General features: G+C 39.6%; 1 protein-coding gene across 1 annotated transcript in view; it reads left to right on the top strand.

Annotated features, from left to right (window-relative positions):
* Nucleotides 1–20,022, top strand: part of atr (ATR serine/threonine kinase) — a 71,780-nt gene that overhangs the window by 25,145 nt on the left and 26,613 nt on the right. Inside the window, exons 20-31 of the mRNA XM_057859317.1 lie at nucleotides 1,233–1,376; nucleotides 1,686–1,779; nucleotides 3,575–3,700; nucleotides 7,627–7,833; nucleotides 7,993–8,106; nucleotides 9,318–9,433; nucleotides 9,569–9,689; nucleotides 13,055–13,192; nucleotides 13,296–13,455; nucleotides 16,005–16,171; nucleotides 18,021–18,185; nucleotides 18,581–18,672. Of these exons, the coding sequence (XP_057715300.1) occupies nucleotides 1,233–1,376; nucleotides 1,686–1,779; nucleotides 3,575–3,700; nucleotides 7,627–7,833; nucleotides 7,993–8,106; nucleotides 9,318–9,433; nucleotides 9,569–9,689; nucleotides 13,055–13,192; nucleotides 13,296–13,455; nucleotides 16,005–16,171; nucleotides 18,021–18,185; nucleotides 18,581–18,672 (1,644 nt within the window). The remainder of the gene's footprint in view (nucleotides 1–1,232; nucleotides 1,377–1,685; nucleotides 1,780–3,574; nucleotides 3,701–7,626; nucleotides 7,834–7,992; nucleotides 8,107–9,317; nucleotides 9,434–9,568; nucleotides 9,690–13,054; nucleotides 13,193–13,295; nucleotides 13,456–16,004; nucleotides 16,172–18,020; nucleotides 18,186–18,580; nucleotides 18,673–20,022) is intronic.

Raw genomic sequence — 20,022 nt, 5'->3', positions numbered from 1 at the left:
TCTGATGTGCATCATAGCTCGGTCAGAAGAGCTGTCTGAAGACCAACTATCAAGGATTGTTGATTTGTATAAAGCTGGGGAAGGATACAAAACCATCTCTAAAAGTCTGGATGTTCATCAATCTACAGTCAGAGAAGTTGTCTACAAATGGAGAGTGTTTGGCACTGTTGCTTCTCTTCCTGGCACAGTTTAATATCTCTGTGCACACATGGACTATATGTAAAACTATGGCCAAAAATGGTGTTCATGGGAGGCCTCCACGGAGGAAGCCACTGCTGTCTAAAAAACATTGTTGCTTGTTTAATGTTCGTGAAAAGGCACTTGGACACTCTACTGAAGTTTTGGCAAGTATTTTGTGGACTGATGAAACCAAAGTTGAATTGTTTGGGAGTAACACACAACATCATGTGTGGAGGAAAAATGGAACAGCTCACCAACATCAACACCTCATCCCCACCGTGAAGCATGGTGGAGGGAGCATCATGATTTGGTGCTGTTTTGCTACTTCAGGGCCTGGACAGCTTACAATCATTAATGGAAGAATGAATTCAAAAGTTGATCGGGATGTTTTGCAGGAAAGCCTGAGGCTGTCTGTCACAGTTGAAGCTAAAAAGAGGATGCTACAACAAGACAATAATCCAAAACACAGAAGTAAATCAACTTCAGAATGGTTTCAGAAGAACAAAATACACGTTCTGGAGTGGCCAAGTGAAAGTCCAGACTTGAACCCCATTGAGATGCTGTGGCATTACTTAAAGACAGCGATTCATGCCAGATATCTCAGGAATCTGACTGAACTACAGCAGTTTTGTAGAGAATATTGGCCCAAGATTAGTCCTGATTGATGTGCCAGACTGATCTGCAGCTACAGGAAGTGTCTGGTTGAAGTTATTGCTGCCGGGGGGGGGGGGGGGGGGGGGGCACAAAATATTAAAGTTGATGGTTTACTTACTTATATTTCCTCCTTCTGTCATTGTTTGCATATTATCTTCATTAAAATATAAAAATCTATAAATGTTTGGGTGGTTTTAGTTAAAGCAGTTTTTTTCATCTGTGTGATTTTGACAAAGATCAGATCACATTTGATGGTAATTTTATGCAGAAATGTGAGAAATTCCAAAAGGATAGGATACTTTTTCATACCACTGTTCAGTATATATATTAGGAGAAAAAAGTCAGTATTGGAAACAAATCAATTATGAGTGTGAAAATAAGATATTTATTGCCTACAGAACATGGGACTGTTTCGTAAGGAGCGTGGAGTCGGCGCATCTGGGCCCTTTGCTGAGTCACGTCATTGTAGCTCTCCTGCCGCTCATCCCGCAGCAGCCCAAGGAGACCGCCGCCATCATTCGCTTCCTCATTCTGGACAACAGGTTAACTATTAACAATGATTCACTACCACTGCCTTAGATAGACAACCAATCAAAATTGATTGGGAGGGTAAAATGTCTTTTATAGCCCCAAAAATGTTTTTAACCCTTTGTTTCCAAACGTGTTATATCACCCACTACGCCTAAATTTTTATTTTTTTTAGACAAAAAATGTTTTTTACTTTATACATTTAAACATTGCAAGGTCCTTATCTTTAACTCACCATCAACAGTGATAAACATCCAATCCATTTAACTGGGTGGGCTGGCAACGATCATACGTTTAGGTACTTAATTCTATATATCATACAGGGAAGAAGTCAACGACTACCTCCATGAGATTTACTTCCTTCCGGACCAACCTGAACTTAAAGACATCCATGTTGTGCTTCAGAACTACAAAAAGGTCAGCCAACATAACAGGATGTCAAATCTGCTCACAATGCTGCGTAGGGCTACCACAAATGATTCTTTTGAGTTGATTGATAAGCGATTAGTCTTGCCATGAGTTTACTCCTGGGCTCATTGGATTTCAATGTTATTCAAAGCTATATTACACTGGGTTCAGTTAGAAATATTTAGAAAGTAAAAATTATGCGCGGAGAAAAGTTGGACTATGAATATTACAGTACATATGTATGTATGTGTGTGTATGTATATATATATATTAGGGCTGTCAAACGATTCGAATTTTTAATTGAGTTAATTACAGCTTAAAAATTTAATAATTGTAATTAATCACAATTAGAACCATCTATAAAATATGCCATATTTTTCTGTAAAATATTGTTGGAATGGAAAGATAAGACACAAGACGAATATATACATTCAACATACTGTACATAAGTACTGTATTTGTTTATTATGACAATAAAACCTCAAGATGGCATTTACATTATTAACATTCTTTCTGTGAGAGGGCTCCATGGATAGAAAGACTTGTAATTCTTAAAGGATAAATGTGACTTTGTATATTGTGACTAAATATTGCCATCTAGTGTATTTGTTGAGCTTTCAGTAAATGATACTGTAGCCATTTAACTGTTCTGCCCAAATGCATGATGGGAAGTGCAACCATGACTGTGCGTAGTTGCACCAATTGATATATCTTCTCTGCGTTGGGAAATAACATAGGGTGTTAAGAAAAAGATCAACCACTACCTTTCTTCCCCACATTGCTTCTCACGATATTTCTAGTAGTTGAGAGAGGGATTTCAAGGCTTTAGCCAATTAAAAAATGGTTCCAAAGACTGCCAAATTTCACTCTATTCATTTTACGCTGCCTTTTGCCTCTACATATAGATAAAACGGCGCCATTATAGATTGAACGCGACAATGCGTGAGTGGGTCGTGCAGCGCATGCGGTAATTGCGTTAAATATTTTAACGTGATTAATTTTTTAAAAATTAATTACCGCCGTTAACGCGATAAATTTGATAGCCCTATTTTAAGCCAAAAAGTAAAGACTCTGGATGAGTGTAGGACATTTTGTCTGTAACGTTAAATACAATTAGAAAACGATTAAATTAAAAAATAATAATGTATTAAAAAAGGCATGTCCGATATTTTTTTGCCGATTCCGATACTTTGAAAATGACGTGATCGGACCCGCGGGACATCTTTAATTGGAGGTATTGCCTCCTCGGCAGCCACCCTCCGCATACATGTTTTACATGTCGGTTGGCCCTCCTCTAAGCCACGGCCGTCTGTAGCTTTTCTGTCGCCGAAGTATTCCCATACCAGAGATTTCGTTTTCTTTGATGGGGGGAAAAGTTCAGGAGTTGACACTGAGCAACAACCTGCAGCTGCAAGTGATGGATTTCTCCCTGCATTTGTGGTACATAAAAATAGCTAATACCTTAGGATGGTATGAAGGAAAATTTTGGCAGTTTTGAAACCGTGACGTTTTCATACCACGGTATACCTTGAAACCGGTTATCGGCACATGCCTATTGAGGACTTTAAAAATCAGAGAATATTTAATGTTTTTTTCTCCATGTCTTTTAATCATTATTTTTGTATTTATTTATAGATAGATAAATTTGATTTTAATGGTCATTGCAGACCTAATGCTAACCAGTAATCTCTACTCAACAGCAGAGTAGTTCACAATAATTTGATCATTTTCAAATTTTAATATAATAGCACAAATCATTGATATACTATTATATACTGTAATGTATTTTTTCCATTATTGCCAGCTGGCAGCCAGCAATAGCGACCTGGCGTCCACGCTTCAGCTGTCTATGAGAGCTGTTCAGCACGAGAACGTTGATGTCCGCATCCACGCGCTGACCAGCCTGAGAGACGTCATGCACAGCAACCAGGTGACCATTGTATCATTCTTTAGTGGTTGAAGACCATATTTTATTTAAAGGTACTATATGGAATTTTTAGTCAACACTCTGGGAGAACACACGACTGTGTGCTGTATCACCAAGCCTCCACCTAGTCTCTGTTTGGCAAATACACTTTTCTAACCCACTATCCTAAACCACTCAAGCCTTGCTACTAACAGTAAATAATCATGTTTGTTGTTTCTACATTTCTGGTGCTGATTTGATGAGCCAAACGCTCATTGCTTTATGTTCGTGTTCATAAAAGCATGCGTGCCATGCACGAGCTTAACACAGGCTGCAATTACGCTTTAGGCTAGAGGTGGCAGTAAAAAGTGACAAACTCAATATAACACCTTTAAACCAACACAAGGTAACGTTCCAAACTTTATAAAATATTTTCAAAACATTTGTGATGATACGTCGACTGACTAGTTGAATGACACCTCTTTTATATCTTGAGGCGGTCTGTATCACTTTAACCGGCACTAATTAAATTGAGGGGGGTGTCAGGAATCCTGCCACACAAAAAAACTACTAATGTGCTGACTGCTTTAAAGCATACGTCACTACCCCCTTTCCCCCTTCATTATAAAGACATAAGTCAATGCGAACGCTTTCGCACGAATTCTGCAAAGATGGCAGAGAAACAAAAGAGACCAAAAGTTTTTTCCGAGGAGGAAAAAAAAGGCTACCAACAGTGTTGGGCACGTTACTTTAAAAAATTAGTTATAGTTACTCACTACTTCTTCCAAAAAGTAACTGAGTAACTGAATTACTCTATAGTAAAAGTAACTAGTTACCAGGGAAAGTAAATTATTTCCGTTACTTTAAAAAGAAGTTGTTGTATGTCAAAGAATTAAAAATTTTCTGAGCAGAATTCGAGTCAGTTGAATTGAGAAGAACAGACAGGTAGTTGTGTTATAGAACCTTGTAATATTTATTGCACCTCACCAGCAACAGATTTATCCTACACTTGAAGCGCAACAAAAATAAACAGTAAACAATATAATAAAATAACAATCAGCAATAAACAATATAAAGTGAGTTAAATAAATTTCTCACAACCTGAGACAACTGGTCAAGTAGACATAGCCTACTGTAATTCAAGTATTTTGTTGACAAAAGTCAATAGTAAAACAATATAACGTGAGTTACTTACCACAGATGTCGACAAAAGCTTTGCCCTGGGACATAAATTACACATTACATGCAGGTTCTTTCCTTTAATTTCGACCAACTTGAAATAGTGTCTATATCTCCACCTCTTAAAGGACAATTTTTCCTCTGAATGCGCTGCCATCCCGACCTGTGCATCTGTTTTGCGTGTGTGTGTTTGCCGCACGCGCTGTTCCGGTTTGTGTGTGAAAACACCGGCTCTGATTGGCTTACCACGACACATGACTCTAACCCTCAGCCGGTCACAATCACTTCCATCGCATCTCTCAAGGCGCTGCATTCAGGTAGGTTCTCCTACACTTCACGTCACCCTCAAAGTGTCTGCCGTCCTCAAGATGGAAGCAGCATTCTTGCTGGCTGACAGTGGGGGATGGGAACGAGGCTAGCATTCAGGTGTAGCAAACACAGAAACGTTATCAAGCTTTGGAAAGCATTGTCTAATTGAATGAGCAGGGACAAACAGCTTGGAGTCAGAAGTACGTGCGCTGCGCGAACCTGAACGCACCCCAAGTCTTGGATGACAGATCAACAGAGCAGAGAGTAGACTCGACATGACTGGTAGTTTCTTCAATTTATTCAGAGTAGGTAACGCACCGCTTTTGACAGTCAGTAACGGTAACAGCGTTGTGACGGCGGAAAAAGTAATTGGTTAGATTACCCCGTTACTGAAAAAATAATGCCGTTATGTAACGTCGTTATTTATAACGGCGTTATTCCCAACACTGGCTACCAGGATAAAAGGATACTCAAGAATAAACATAGGCCCGGATTTCAACCACTGGCGTGAAACCCCCCCCCCATCAACCGAAATCGTCAGCGCTGATGAGTCGGGTGGGTTGAGGGGGTTAGCCACACTAAGCCACACGGTTGCTAACTGTCATAAGCTATTGTTTAGCCACAACGGTATTCATTACCTTATTACTATTCATCCTTCACACAGCTGCTGGAATCAGTAATGTTTTTTAATCCATCTGCAGGCGACCGAGAGATCTGTTCATGACACTGTGCGGGCGGGCGCTGGTCCTCATGGGAAACGCAGTCTTCCTTAAGGCAAATCACTACCGCTTTTGTCCACCGGCGTCGCTAAAATCGACCAAAACTGAAAAGTTACCAAGTGCTGCCTTAATATAAATTAGGGCTGTCAAACAATTAAAAAATTTTAATCGAGTTAATCACAGCTTAAAAATTAATTAATCGTAATTAATCGCAATTCAAACCATCTCTGAAATATGCCATATTTTTCTGTAAATTACTGTTGGAATGGAAAGATAAGACACAAGACTAACATTCAACATACAACTGTACATAAGTACTGTATTTGTTTATTATAACAATAAATCCACAAGCTGGCATTAACATTATTAACATTCTTTCTGTTAAAGGGATCCAGAGATAGAAAGACTTGTAGTTCTTAAAAGATAAATTTGAGTACAAGTTATAGTAATTTTATATTAAAACCCCTCTTAATGTTTTCGTTTTAATGGGCTCCCTGTCGTTCTTCCACAGTGTCTTTAACTATGTAAGGTAGTGATTGAAATACACCAAAAGGTGTCAATGGCGAGTTTTAAATTAATTAGAGATCTAGCCAAGGCAAAGTCTAAGTAAGTTTTATGTTTATTTTGCATAGCTATTTTGATTGGAATGCCAGTTCTCTTTGCATTGAGCGCTTTTTTTGTTGTTGTGAACATTATTTTTTGAGAGATAGGAATATTATTTTGGGCTTTCACTACATGATACTGTAGCGACTTAACTGTTCCGCCCAAATGCATGATGGGAAGTTGGGCAGCCATGACTGTCAGTGGTGGCTGCAAATGTTATACAGTATGTTCTGTGTTGTGTTCAATTAAGTGTATTAAAAAAAAGATCGTCTCCTGTGAGATATATGAATATTATTTTGGTTGTACTTTCACTAAATGATACTGTATTGACTTAACTGTTCCGCCCAAATGCATGATGGGAAGTTGGGCAACCATGACTGTCAGTGGTGGCTGCGAATTGTATACAGTATGTTCTACGTTGTGTTCAATTAAGGGCGTTAAGAAAAAGATAGTCTCCTATCATTCTTCCGTCGTTCGCCACAGTCCTTATATTTGTTGTGAAAGAGTTGCCAAAGCTTAAGCCAATAAAAGGCGCGGTCCAATGAACGCTTGTGTCCACTCGCATTTCTCTGCCTTTTTGCTCTCAATGTGCTAAAACGGCGTCATTGTAAAACGTTTGAGGCAACGCATGAACGGGCCATACCGTGCAAGCGTTAATTGCGTCAAATATTTTAACGTGATTAATTAAATAAATTAATTACCGCCCGTGAACGCGATAAATTTGACAGCACTAATATAAATACAAGCTAGTATTTTTAGGAAGTGCCCGCCCACGTTTTATTAATGCCGGTAGTCTTTTAGCTAATCAAATTCAAGTATCCCACAAATAATACACATTATCACACGCACCTGTGCTTTAGTCTATCAATATGAATGTGCTTGGGTATACCTGTATCACAAAATGGCTGTTCTCGTAAGCAGTCCTTGTTTTTGTTCAAAGGTAGTTGTTCCCATTATCAGATGTCGAACAAATTCGCAATTTGCGTACCTAAATACTTGAAGAAACCGTTTTCCACATGAAGGTCATTTATACTAGGCATTGTTTTTCCATTTATTTCAAACCTCAGAAAAAAGTAGGAACTTGTAGTCCCCAAATTATAGCATATATTTCCTCATTTTGCTGGTGCTTTTTGACTCCAGGAGTGGCTGCTGAGGCAGGTGTGCGCAAGTGAATCTGTGGAGCCAGTCATTTCCAGCCTTGTGTCAGTGCTCCTGAAAGGCTGCCAGGACTCGTCGCCCGAGGCCCGACTACTGTGCGGCGAGTGTCTGGGCGAGCTTGGTGCTGTCGATCCGGGTCGACTGGACCTGTCGCCAGCACACACCCACGGCGACGGCAACACCTTTGTGGTATGTCTAAAAGATCCATGATTATGTTTCACAACCATTGACGGCACTAGACGTCTAATCCAATTTGACTGGGAGAGCCGTCATGGTCAAAACGAATTGGAGGACTATCATCGTCAATAACAGGGTAATGAGTTGATGTCACTTGTGAATTTTAACCAGAGCGGTGTGGAGGACCCCAAATTCGCTTATGACCTGCTGACCGAACTCACACGAACCTTCCTGGCTTACGCCGACAACGTCCGAGCGCAGGACTCTGCTGCTTATGCCATGCAGGTACAACTGCATCACACAAATTTTGTGTCTGCATTATTCAGGCTTCAGTGTGTGTGTAGGTGTGTGTGTGCGTGTGTGTGTGTGCTATCAATTTTCATTTGTACAATTTAATCACAGTATATCTCTTGTTGAGTCAACTTCAAATTGGGGAAGTTAACCTTCTATGCAACACTCATTTAACTCATTGGCTGACATTGACGGCGCTAGACGTCAATCCGTTTCGACTGGGATAGGCTGACACCGTGACACCAGATCAGTGTTGATTTTTTTCAAAATGTGTTCGTCTTCATATAGTTTTAGTCGATGAAAACTCAAATTTCATCTAGTTTTGGTCAGCAATTCTGAAAATATTTTCGTCTAGAAACTTCAAAAGTTTTAGTCCATGAATAAATCAATAAATAAATAAATGTTTGACATTGAGAGACGAGTACATAATTCTAGTCTACAAGGACATCGCCATCTTCATGATGATAATACACACTTAGCAGGAAAAAGGCACATCATTTGCAATTAATTAAACTCATCTGGTCGCCACGAACTGTATGTAAAACGTTTTTCAGGAGTTTAAAAAGACACTCACTGCGCTAAATGCTACCACAAAGGCTATGCTAATGTGAACGCTATGCTAACGCTACAAGTTAGTTTAGTGTGTGATGATCACTTATCACAGACCTTTAATGGCTAAAGCAACATGGCAGAGCTAGCCAAGATAAGAAAGCAAAACTTACCAACCTACCACTTTTCACAAAAGGAACCTGAAATGGGCACACACTTACTTACCGGCCAGTGAGTAAGCGCAACACGTCACATGAGTGACACGACCAAACACTGCTAAATGCGTTCTAACTGCACATAGAATATCATTGTGAATTTATGACGGAAACTATGGTGAATTTTCATCTCGTTCTCGCGTCGTCAGACGACAACTGGCATCTATTTCGTTATGTTTTAGTCTCCCAAGACGTGTTTTCAGTGCGTCATCGTGACATCATCGACATGAAAAAATTGGTTGACGAAATATTTTTGTTATCGTCATCGTTGACGAAAACAAGACTGCAGCGAACAATTGCTGCTGGCCATCCCAGTCATAATTAATTTGACGTCTAGCGTCCCCAAAAACAGGCAATAAGATAAATACTATGCAATAAAGCATTTTAGTGTTGTAATGTTGTTCAATGTTTGTTGAAATTGACATGACTCTCATTGGCCAGGAGCTGCTCTCCATCTTCCAGTGTCGCGAGGGTCGGCTGGATTCACCTGGACGACGACTGTGGAGGAAATTCCCAGAATACGTCCAGGAGATACTGGAGCCCCACCTTAATAGCAGGTACCACAGGAGAGGTTGTAGTCTTCATTTTAAAGTGAGCCAAGACCACGATGATATTGAGGCACCATTAATGCCTTTCTTGTCAATACTTGAGAGTGGTCCTCCTTCCTTGTCCTTTGTGTGTGAACCTCGCAGGTACAAAAGCAGCCAAAAGGAGGTGAACTGGTCAGAACTGAAGAAGCCCATCTTCCTCAGTAATCAGGGTGGCAAATTCTCTGACTGGGCTGCTACATGGGCAGCTTACCTCATCAGCAAAGTGAGACCTCTTTAAAAAAAAAAAATGGTGCTTTGGTAATCACCGGTTTATGTGTATCAACTTCATTTGTATATTAAAAAAAAAAAACAATGTACAGGTTGTCCCCGGGTAATGACATACCCGACTTACGTACGCTTTACGACAACGGAGTCTCGTCCGCCATTTTGTCTTCATTTTTTTTTTTTTTTTTTTTTTTTTAAGTCGCATAAACAGTACCTCACAGTATCTTTATTTTTTACTTTATTAGTAGGACTGACCTGCCGTTTGGCGAAATGTGTATTTGATTATAATGTTGATTTTTGTGGAGTGATGAATGCTTTTATTTTGACGCAGGAAGCGTAGAGCAGGTAGTCCGCCGCATGCGAGTAAGAGCGCATGTACACACGAACAAGTCGCACAGATGAATGAGAGAGAGAGGGGAAAGACTACAACTTAGCTTGCTGTCTAGCTAGGACTTAGCTCCAACATCTTGGCAAGGACAGTTCAATGACATATAATACATGTTTTTGGATAGTTATTTTGAGATTTAGGAGGTATTTAGGGGTACTTAAAGGGTTATTTCCGATTTACACGGAAATGTTGGTTACGTCGCCAGCGTAGGAACAGAACTCGTTCGTAACCCACGGACCACCTGGATATAAATATATTTTTTTATATCAGAAAGGTGTCTGGATATTCTGTCGATAAATGTATGAACAGATTTGGTGACAAAGGGCAGCCGTGCCTTGTCCAACCCTCACTGGAAAGAAATCTGTCTTGCTGTATGAATTAATACACAGTACAATTGATAAAATTATAACAACAAAGAAAGTACATTTTGAATCTTATTACGGTGACAATAAACCCCCTAGTTTTACAGGTTAAAAAAATACATGTTTTAAAAATCTATATATACCTAGAGTTCTTGAAGTCTAAACAAATTTATTAAAAAAGCAAATTAATAGACAAAAGATATTACAAAAACAGGCATAGATATTGATAAACCGGATGTACATTTAGATGACCAATATGGATTGCAATAAAAGCAATCCCAATATATGCAATATAAGAATATGTGCATTTAAAAAGGAGTATAGTCAGGGGTGAAAGTGGTTAGAATTTCTTGCCGGAACTCCCCGACCTGAAGGTCGCCACGGAGCAAGGGTCGCGTTAACCGAATACTTTCTGTCGTTGACCGATTTTTTAAAACGGTGACGGAAAAAACTGAAGTCCACCTGTCATTTTGATAGGTTGCAATTCACACCCCAGACCACAGGGTGGCGAGTGAGCATATTAATTAGCTATTGTCTCTCTTGATGCATGATGTCGTTGGCCTTACTCTGAAAAATGTCAAGGCAACTGAGTGTCCGAAGTTTCTTCAAAAAGCCCCAAAACGATGATGGTGTTGATAAAAGAGGTGAAAAAACAGGGACTGCACAAGCGGGCACGCAATTCAAGTCCATGCGCACCAGGAGGAAGGTGTAAGACTCCGTTCAGGCCAGAAGGTGTAAGACTCCGTTCAGGCCACAGCAGGTGAACTGTTAATTTCATTGTTCCATAATGTAGCCTACCGACTGGGGCCACAGTCAGCTGTTTTTGTCACTGCGGAGAAAAAGTTACATATTCATCTGCTTGATGTGTGATGGCACGGTGTGGATTCTCTGTTAAGCTTGTTCGGACAGAATATTAATTTAAAATGAATGAAAACCAAATACTATTGAATATGTTGAAGCGGTATGCAATGTTAAGAGTCTTGTTAGCTCGAATTGCTGTGTCCAGCCGCTGTAGCTCTGCTGCTTTCTGTGAACTCTCTATTCAAGCCGGAACGCGCGCGGCTCTTAAGTGTCTCTGTCACGTGACTGTGTCGTAGCCGCTAACGCGCTCGGCCAAATGGACACACAAGTACGGAAGGTGAATTATGCCAAACAAAGGGTCACCACAATGTTATTATCATCATTTAAAAAATTTAAGTGACGGGTGAAAATAGATTATGACTGGATTTTTATGACCCTGTCAGTCAAAATGACAGACAACGAAAAAGTTTAGCGCAACCTCTGCCACGGAGCCACAAATTTTATTTTTTATCTATTTATTTTTTCTTTTCTTTTTTGGGTGGGGGGGGGGGGGCTAATGAAATGCAGAGAAAACTGTCATGGTCAGTTATTTCTAGAAAACATACAGAAACTGTTTTTTTATTCAAAATTGTATTTTTTCAATGATTTCCAAAATAAAAGTTATCAAAAACCGCTATAACCCCAACCTCCATCTCCTAATTTTTATTTTCCCTCATTTCCTCACATAATAAATGCCAAATCTCAATTTTAACTACTTAAGAACATAGGATGTATATTAAAATTGAAGTTAATGTAAACATTTCCTTTTTTTTTTTTTTTATAATAAAGATATAAGTAACATACATTCAGAAAAATAAGTACAAATGACTTATATTATGCAAAGAGAAATGGAATATATTTTGAAGATCGCGCAAATAGACTTTTTTAAATAATAAGGAAATTAATAAATAGCCTAACATAAATGAACAAATATAAGTCCAGAGTGCACATTGACAGCTAAGATGTTCTTAACCTCCCCATCAGAGCAAGTAAACTTAATATGATAAGTAAGCCACCCTAACTCTTTCCTTGCTCTAAAAGATTTGATCCATTATCTGTTGCATTGTCCTTTTTTTTTTCTTTTTTAATTAAGTATTTATTTATTTATTTTGCTGTTTCAGAAAACATGCACATTTGAACCAATCAGAGCTAACTATCTCTGGTGATCACATGTCAGTATATTAGGCAATTAAGTGGCTAAATGAGTCCAAGCGTTTTGCTTTGCTGCGTGCATCCGCACATTGACGTGACTCGTTATCGAAGTCTGAACTTGGATAACTGCAGCAGCTAGGGAAACCTCCATGCCGTCCGTGGAATAAAATAAATGATAAATATCGGTGGAAACGGATTACGCTACACAAGCACTGTATTATGCTTGTTGTTAACACTTGTGTATGTAAATCTGATGTTGGTAGATTGTTTTCTTCTTGGAGATGAAATGCATGTGTGGCAGCTTTGCATTTTTTTTGCGTTTTGATAGTTGCCTTCATATTTTCGGAATCAAAGCACCGTATACCGGAAAGGCGTTCCTGCCCTGAACCTTATACCGGAACTGCATTCCTGACTGTTCCCGCCCACTTTCACCCCTGAGTATAGTGTTATAGAGTTACTACAATAAAGTTCTAACAGGCTGCAAAAAAAGTCCTTATTTTTCTATTATAAATATAATAAATATGTAATAAAATAAAACAATTATAATTATAATTATAATTGTTATAATAAAGTAACATGCGGACGTTTTAACAACGTTTTAAAAATGTCTTTTCCGTGCAGGTGCGTCACGAGCTGGCCAGCCGAGTGTTCACCTGCTGCAGTTTTATCATCAAGCACGACTACAAGGTGACAATCTACCTGCTTCCTCACGTGCTGCTCTACATGCTGCTGGGCTGTACGCCAGCTGAGCAGAAGGAGGTGAGCGCTCACCCCACGTAGCACACTGGGATGTGGGATATCGTTATTTATCCTCATTAAAATACACATTACAAATTCTCAAGGCACTTCTGTATGCACACAGGTGACAGAAGAGATGCTGGCTGTGCTGACAGAGAATGAGGGGCGTGTCCAGGAGGCGCCCTCTGGACGATGGCAGCTCAGCACTCAAACAGTCTTCAGCATGCTTTCTCACCTCAGCCAGTGGAGCCGCCACATCCTCTACACCAAGCCCAAACACAATGGTAGCTATTTCAAATGAAACCATCTAAATGCCACAAACGATTATTTAGATGTTAAGCATTAATATAAAGATTAAAGCAACACTAGGTAACTTTTCAACCTTTGTAAAATAATTTTTATAACATTTGTGATGATATGTCGACTGACAATAGACCCTACCCACGTGACGTCACAACTCCGCTCTCCTGAATGGTACCGCCCAATTGTCCGTCAAAACATAGTGTTAACCTGTTACGGCTACGTACATTCCTCCTATTTACGGCGTGTTTTTCTGCTCCTTAACATTAATAATCAAAATGATGAAGGCGTGTGTGGCTGTTGGTTGCACTAACAGAGAAGATGGAAGGAGTGACTTGAAGTTTTACCGTATTCCGAGGGATCCAAAGAGGAGAGCGAAATGGACGGCTGCAATTCGACGTGAAAACGGGGCACCAAAAAATCACCACACACCACAGACTATGTAGTAGTCATTTTGTATCCGGTAAGATGCATTTAAGATATACTTAGAGGGTTTTGGGCTGACAAATAACCACAATTAAGATCATTGCTAGGCTAATCGCCGACAACATACACGTATGTATGTAGTGAGAGTGCTATCGCTAAACCATATAAACATTAAAAGCCCTAGCTCCATTGACAAATGACATTAAATACATTAGACTTGACAGTGGATGTTAGCAATAACAAAAGATTTTGAATTGAAAATTTCGTAACTCACCTTTCCAAGCACAAGATAGATTCCTGCCGAATTTTCGTGGACGAGGACCTGTTTCACCCAACCAGCAACAAAGTATTTATAAGCCTCCAAGCTCTTGAAGTTTTTCAAATTTTCGTGAGAATAGGCTGATTTTGTGTGGACAAGATAATTGTAAATATCAGCGTAGCAGATGTCAGGCAGACAGGGCGAAGACAGTGGGTCGAAAAACATCGATTTGGGCATCAAATATGGATCTGGCGACTGTATAGAACGAAGCTTTTCCACATAACGCCTTTTATGCAACACATCCAGTGAGTTTACGGCATCAGAAAGCACCGGGTCTTCCATGAAATGCATTTTAAATTCCTCGATCAATTGAAACCAATGCTAATACAGAGACAAAATGACGGACAAGTGGGCGGAACCATACAGCGAGCACGTGGTTTTGTGACGTCGGTGGGTAGGGTCTATAAGTTGAATGACACCTTTTTTATATCTTGATGGGGTCTGTATCACTTTCACCAGAACTAATCAATTTTGAGGAGGGTGGCAGACACACAAAAAACCCCAAATGTGTTGACCGCTTTACGGCATGCGTCACTTCCCCTTTCCTCATTCATTATAAAGACGGAAATCAATGTGAACGCTGTCACGCGAATTCTGCAAAGATGATAGAGCAACAAAAGAGACAAAAGGTTTTGTCCGAGGAGGGGAAAAAAAGGGAGGCTACCAGGATGCTCATGAATAAACATTGGCCCAGCTTTCACTTGCTGGCATGTCACCCCCCCCCCCCCCCCCCCCCCCCCAACCGAACTCGTCAACGCTGACGAATTCAGGTAGGGTGGCGGGGTAGCCAAACAAAGCCACACGGTCTCAAACCGCCATATGCTATTGTTTAGCCACAACTGGATTCATTATCTTATTACTGTTCATCCTTCACACAGCCGCTGGAAACAGAAATGTCATGCAATCCATCTGCAGGTGACAGCGATATCATGATTTCACGGCACTGCGGGTGTGTGCTGGTCTTTACAGTCTTCCTTAAGGCAAAACACTACCACTTTTGACCACCGGCGGCGCTAAAATTGACCAAAACTGAAAAGTTACCTAATGTTGCGTTAATCGGCTATACAGTATATGTCAGGTTATTTATTATTGTATCAAAAGAGAATGGTAAGTTTTCCTTTCAGTTAAATTTTTTAAATTTAATATATTATTTTAAAAATAAAATTAACAATGTAAACTAGTTTCCCTCTGTTTTTACATTGGAAAATAAAAGCACTATGGTATTAATGAAAAAAAAAAAGATTTAAATAGTATATTTGCTGTTATCCATTTTTGTTGGAATGAAAAGTTTAGAATATTTACCTTTTCTCTATTTTTTTTTTTTAATTTAAAAAAATACATAAATATTTTAGAATATTTATAATTACCTCATTGTCTGCTATAGACAGTAGTTGATGTTTCATTATACAAATGTAACAAATATTAACCAAGTGACATGAAATGCAGTTTTTAACTCAGTTACTGCCCTTGATGGGAATAGACTTCGTTTCCACTTGGACTGGGATCTCCGACTGTGATGGAACAATCGCTGCCAACCCTCCCAGTCCAAATACTGGACGTCTATTCCCGTTGATGGCAGCCAATGAGTTAACAGCCACAAAAACATTTTATTTTTGGACAATTTTTCAGTCAACATTGTCTCTAAACTATTACTTAGACTATCAAAATAGTAGTTGATTAAACAGTCGATTCATTGTCGATCAGTTGTGGCATACGCACCATTTGAAGTCAAACAGTTCAGCTTTTATTTTCTGTTTACAATGTGATGTTTTGTTGTTGTTGTGTCAGAGAGTGGCGAATACCAGCGCGTGGTGGCCTTCCTCAAGGGCATCCCGCAGGATGTTATGGCCAAGGCCTCACAACGCTCCAAGGCCTACACACGGGCACTCATGCACTTTGAAGCCTACATCATGGAGAACAAAGAGAATATCCAGGACCACCTCACCTTCCTGCAGGTGAGACCAGCGATTCTTTTTTGGAGGGGAATCATGGACGTTATGTCTTTTTGCCCAAAGAGAAAAACGACCATCCGCATTTTTATTGCCTCAAATTTCAAAAGCTACTACTAGGCCTGGGCAATTACATGATCAAGATCGTTAATGAAGAAAAATATTGAGTTCAGCTTTGGTGATCAGCTGTGACATGCAATCAAACTTGGCGAAAATGCAGCTTGACTATACTGTAGTTAAGCAGATAGCGAAAAGTCCCTCAAAAAGGATCCTATCTTTTAACTCCAATTGAGGTCATCTGCAAAACTAAACACACAAAAGAAAATTACCTGGGTCTTTTCCAAAGACCCAGATAGTGTTATTCAGTTTAAAAAAAAATTTTTTTAATGGGATTTCTTCAGCGCGCCGCACAGCCCGAACCGTTTGACCGATCAGCACCGTTCGAATATCGAAACGACCGAAATTTTCACGCGACGCAGGGAATTTTTCGAACGACCCCGAAAAACTTTCCGTTCGCCTGTAAACGCCGATTTTTCACCGATTTTTTGGGGGGGAAAAACATTTTCAAAATGGATCTAGTCCTACAAATTTTGATCAAAAATCAAACTAAAAAAATTCCAGGACGGTGAGGGGCATAAAAGTTGTAGACAGAATTTGGAAAAAAATAGGGTTCCCGGAAATTTGCCCAAAACTTTCCCATTCATTCTAAATTTCCTATTCCCTTCCAATGGGATTTCCAATGGAATTTACATTTCATTGATGCCATTGATACCAATGTATGTCGAATCTAATGATGCCAGTGTACTTGGATTCCATTGACGCATATGTAAGTCGATGCCATTGACGACCATGGACGTCCAAATTTCAGATTCATTTCCAATGGCATTTGCTTTGTTTAATGCCTTTGACGGCCATGTTTGTTGATTCTACTGATGCCAATGTACTTGGATTCCACTGACGCAAATCTAAGTCGATGCCATTGACAGCCATGGACGTCCAAATTTCCCATTTATTTTCAATGGCAAAAAAACAAATGTCCCCAAATCAACAGGAAATGGCCAGATATCATTATGACATGCCCCCCAAATGACCTGATATGACCAGGACACGCCCCCCAAATGTCTCCAAATGACCTGATATGACCACAACATGTCTCCCAAATGTCCCCAAATCAACAGGAAGTGACCTGATATTGTCCCCGAAATGTCCCCAAACCATCCTGGGCGGGCCTAAGCTCTGTTTATCCACACAGCAAAGACCCAGAGTAATTTCTCCATAAATAGCAGTTTCTGGTTACACATACTGCTCATTGAAATATAAAATACACTTCTCATTCCTTTGTTCCCTAAGAATGCTTAGCCTAATGCTAATATACATTTACACCATTGACACGCTAACATAAGTTAGCATCATGTTGCTATATTTTACTCTCAAAACAATGAATATTCACACGCAAACATTTCAAACAAGCTTTTTTTCTACTGCTCTGTTAATGTCAATGCTTTTTCTGCAGAGTACCAAACTGCCACCCAGTGGCCAAGCTACACACTCAATCAGGGCCAGGGAAAATGAAAAATTCCTGCAATCCAGGGTGTTTTGGTGATCCTTTAAGGCAGAATGTATTTATTTATTTCTCATTTGCACCTCTAAACAGAATTTGTGAAGCATGGGTACTCTTACACGTTTCTTGGCAACTTCTTGGTCGGGTCACTCGTATCTCAAAGCATCACTGTCTGCATGACAGTTTATACAATAGAGATTTACAGTCATATCATCATTGTAATTAACTTAAATGTACCCCCTGCCCTTAAAGTTGGCATTTTAGCTGAAAGAATTTGCAACTTTCTCCCCCCAGACGTTGTACGCCGCCATGCACGAGCCCGACGGCGTCAGAGGGGTGAACGCACTGAGGCAGGAGGAACCGTCACTCAGGGAGCAGATCCTGGAACACGAGAGCATCGGGCTGCTGCAGGATGCCACCGCATGCTACGACCGCGCAATTCAACTTGAGTCTGACCAGGTACCCGAGCACTCCCGGATGTGTAGCACCGTCATTGACACTGAAACATGAGCATTCACTACCAGCCCTCATAGTTAAAATTAATTGGAAGTTTGTTTCTGTCAATGGTAGGGTGTTTTTAATATAAGTTTTATTCACTACCACAACACGAAAATGCGAAACTACTGTATACAGTCTTCGACTGGCAGTGAATGAGTTAAGGATTGAGTTAAATGGCATTACACTTAGAAGTTTTCTTAAATATTTGAAAAGAAACTGGTTTTAGACATTAAAACTGAATCATTTGTAGTTGAACACAACTCAACTGTACTTGATTAATTAATGCATTGCAATGGATTACAAGAAGCACTGCTGTTGTTTTTTTGTTCCCTTTTTCTCTGTTTACTGTTGACTAGATTGGCCACTTTCATGGCGTCATGACATCACTGTTGGGCTTGGGCCAGCTGTCCACTGTCATCACGCAGGTCAACGGAGTGCTGGCCGACAAGTACGTACTTTACCTTTAAGAGACGAACAGCACATTTACCATGTGCATCCCAGTGGTTTAGTTTAATAAATTGGAAAAAAACGCACAGTTTAATTTTTCTGATGTGAAAAGGTGAAGAAAAAGTTAAACAAAAGATTATCAATGCTGGTACAATTTTAGCCAATCAAATGTGAGTATCCAAAATGATCCGCCCTTCCTCATGACCTCATTATGCTTGAGTCCATCAGTGTGTACAGTGGTATGAAAAAGTATCTGAACCTTTTGGAATTTCTCACATTTCTGCATAATATCACCATCAAAAGTGATCTGATCTTTGTTAAAATCACACAGATGCAAAAACAGTGCTCTAACTAAAACCACCCAAACGTTTATAGGTTTTCATATTTTAATGAGGATAGCATGCAAACAATGACCGAAGGGGGTAAAATAAGAATACCTTAATTTTCGGACTATAAGCCGCTACTTTTTTTCTTCACTTTGAACCCTGCGGCTTATAGTCCAGTGCGGCTTATTTGTTGATTTATTTGGGTTAATGGGTAACACTTAAAAGCGGTGTCATAAAACTGTAATAAGACTGTCATAATTATGAAATGACACTATCATGGGCATTACTGATTGCTTATGACAGATGTCATTAAGTGTCATCTGGCAAATTATGTCACTAACTAACACTATGTCACTAACACTAACGTTTATGTTTATGTCTTTTACATCCATTCAGTGATATAATTTGTGGGATAACACTAAATGGCATATGTTAGAAGCATTCATTAATGCTCATGACAGTGTCATGTCATAATTATGATTGTCTAATGACAGTCTTTTGGCACCACTGTCAAATAATGTGTAACCAAATACCATAACTAACAATTAATGAAACAACTGGAACAATAACCGAAGCAATAATTAGGACAGAACATGAATTTTGATTGTTATTTACATATGTAGCGCTACAATGCATGCTAGGAGGCATGTTGGACAACAACAGTATTGACAGTAGGTGGCAGCAGAGGTTGACTGTCTCCCCCAAGGGAGCAGTTATGGCCAAATGAAACATCTTGAAGCAATGAAGTTTTGGAGCAAATTGGTTCAAAGTTTCATGGTGGTTCATTTGGTCTTATGACAGTTGCATTATGCCGCTGTCATACAGACACTCATAATACAGTGAGGACGACTGAGGCTTATAGTCCAGTGCGGCTTATCTATGAACAAATGCCGTATTTGTGTCAAATTTGGTGGGTGGCGGCTTATAGTCAGGTGCGCCTTATAGTGTGAAAATTACTGTATTAAAAAATATTAAATGTGATGGTTCACTCACTTATTTTTCCACCCATCTGTCATTGTTTGCAG

The sequence above is a fragment of the Corythoichthys intestinalis genome, chromosome 15, assembly GCF_030265065.1.
Source record: "Corythoichthys intestinalis isolate RoL2023-P3 chromosome 15, ASM3026506v1, whole genome shotgun sequence".
In the NCBI taxonomy this organism is placed as follows: domain Eukaryota; kingdom Metazoa; phylum Chordata; class Actinopteri; order Syngnathiformes; family Syngnathidae; genus Corythoichthys; species Corythoichthys intestinalis.
The sequence above is the reverse complement of the archived record's forward strand: the minus strand, read 5'-3'. Positions and strand labels throughout refer to the sequence as shown.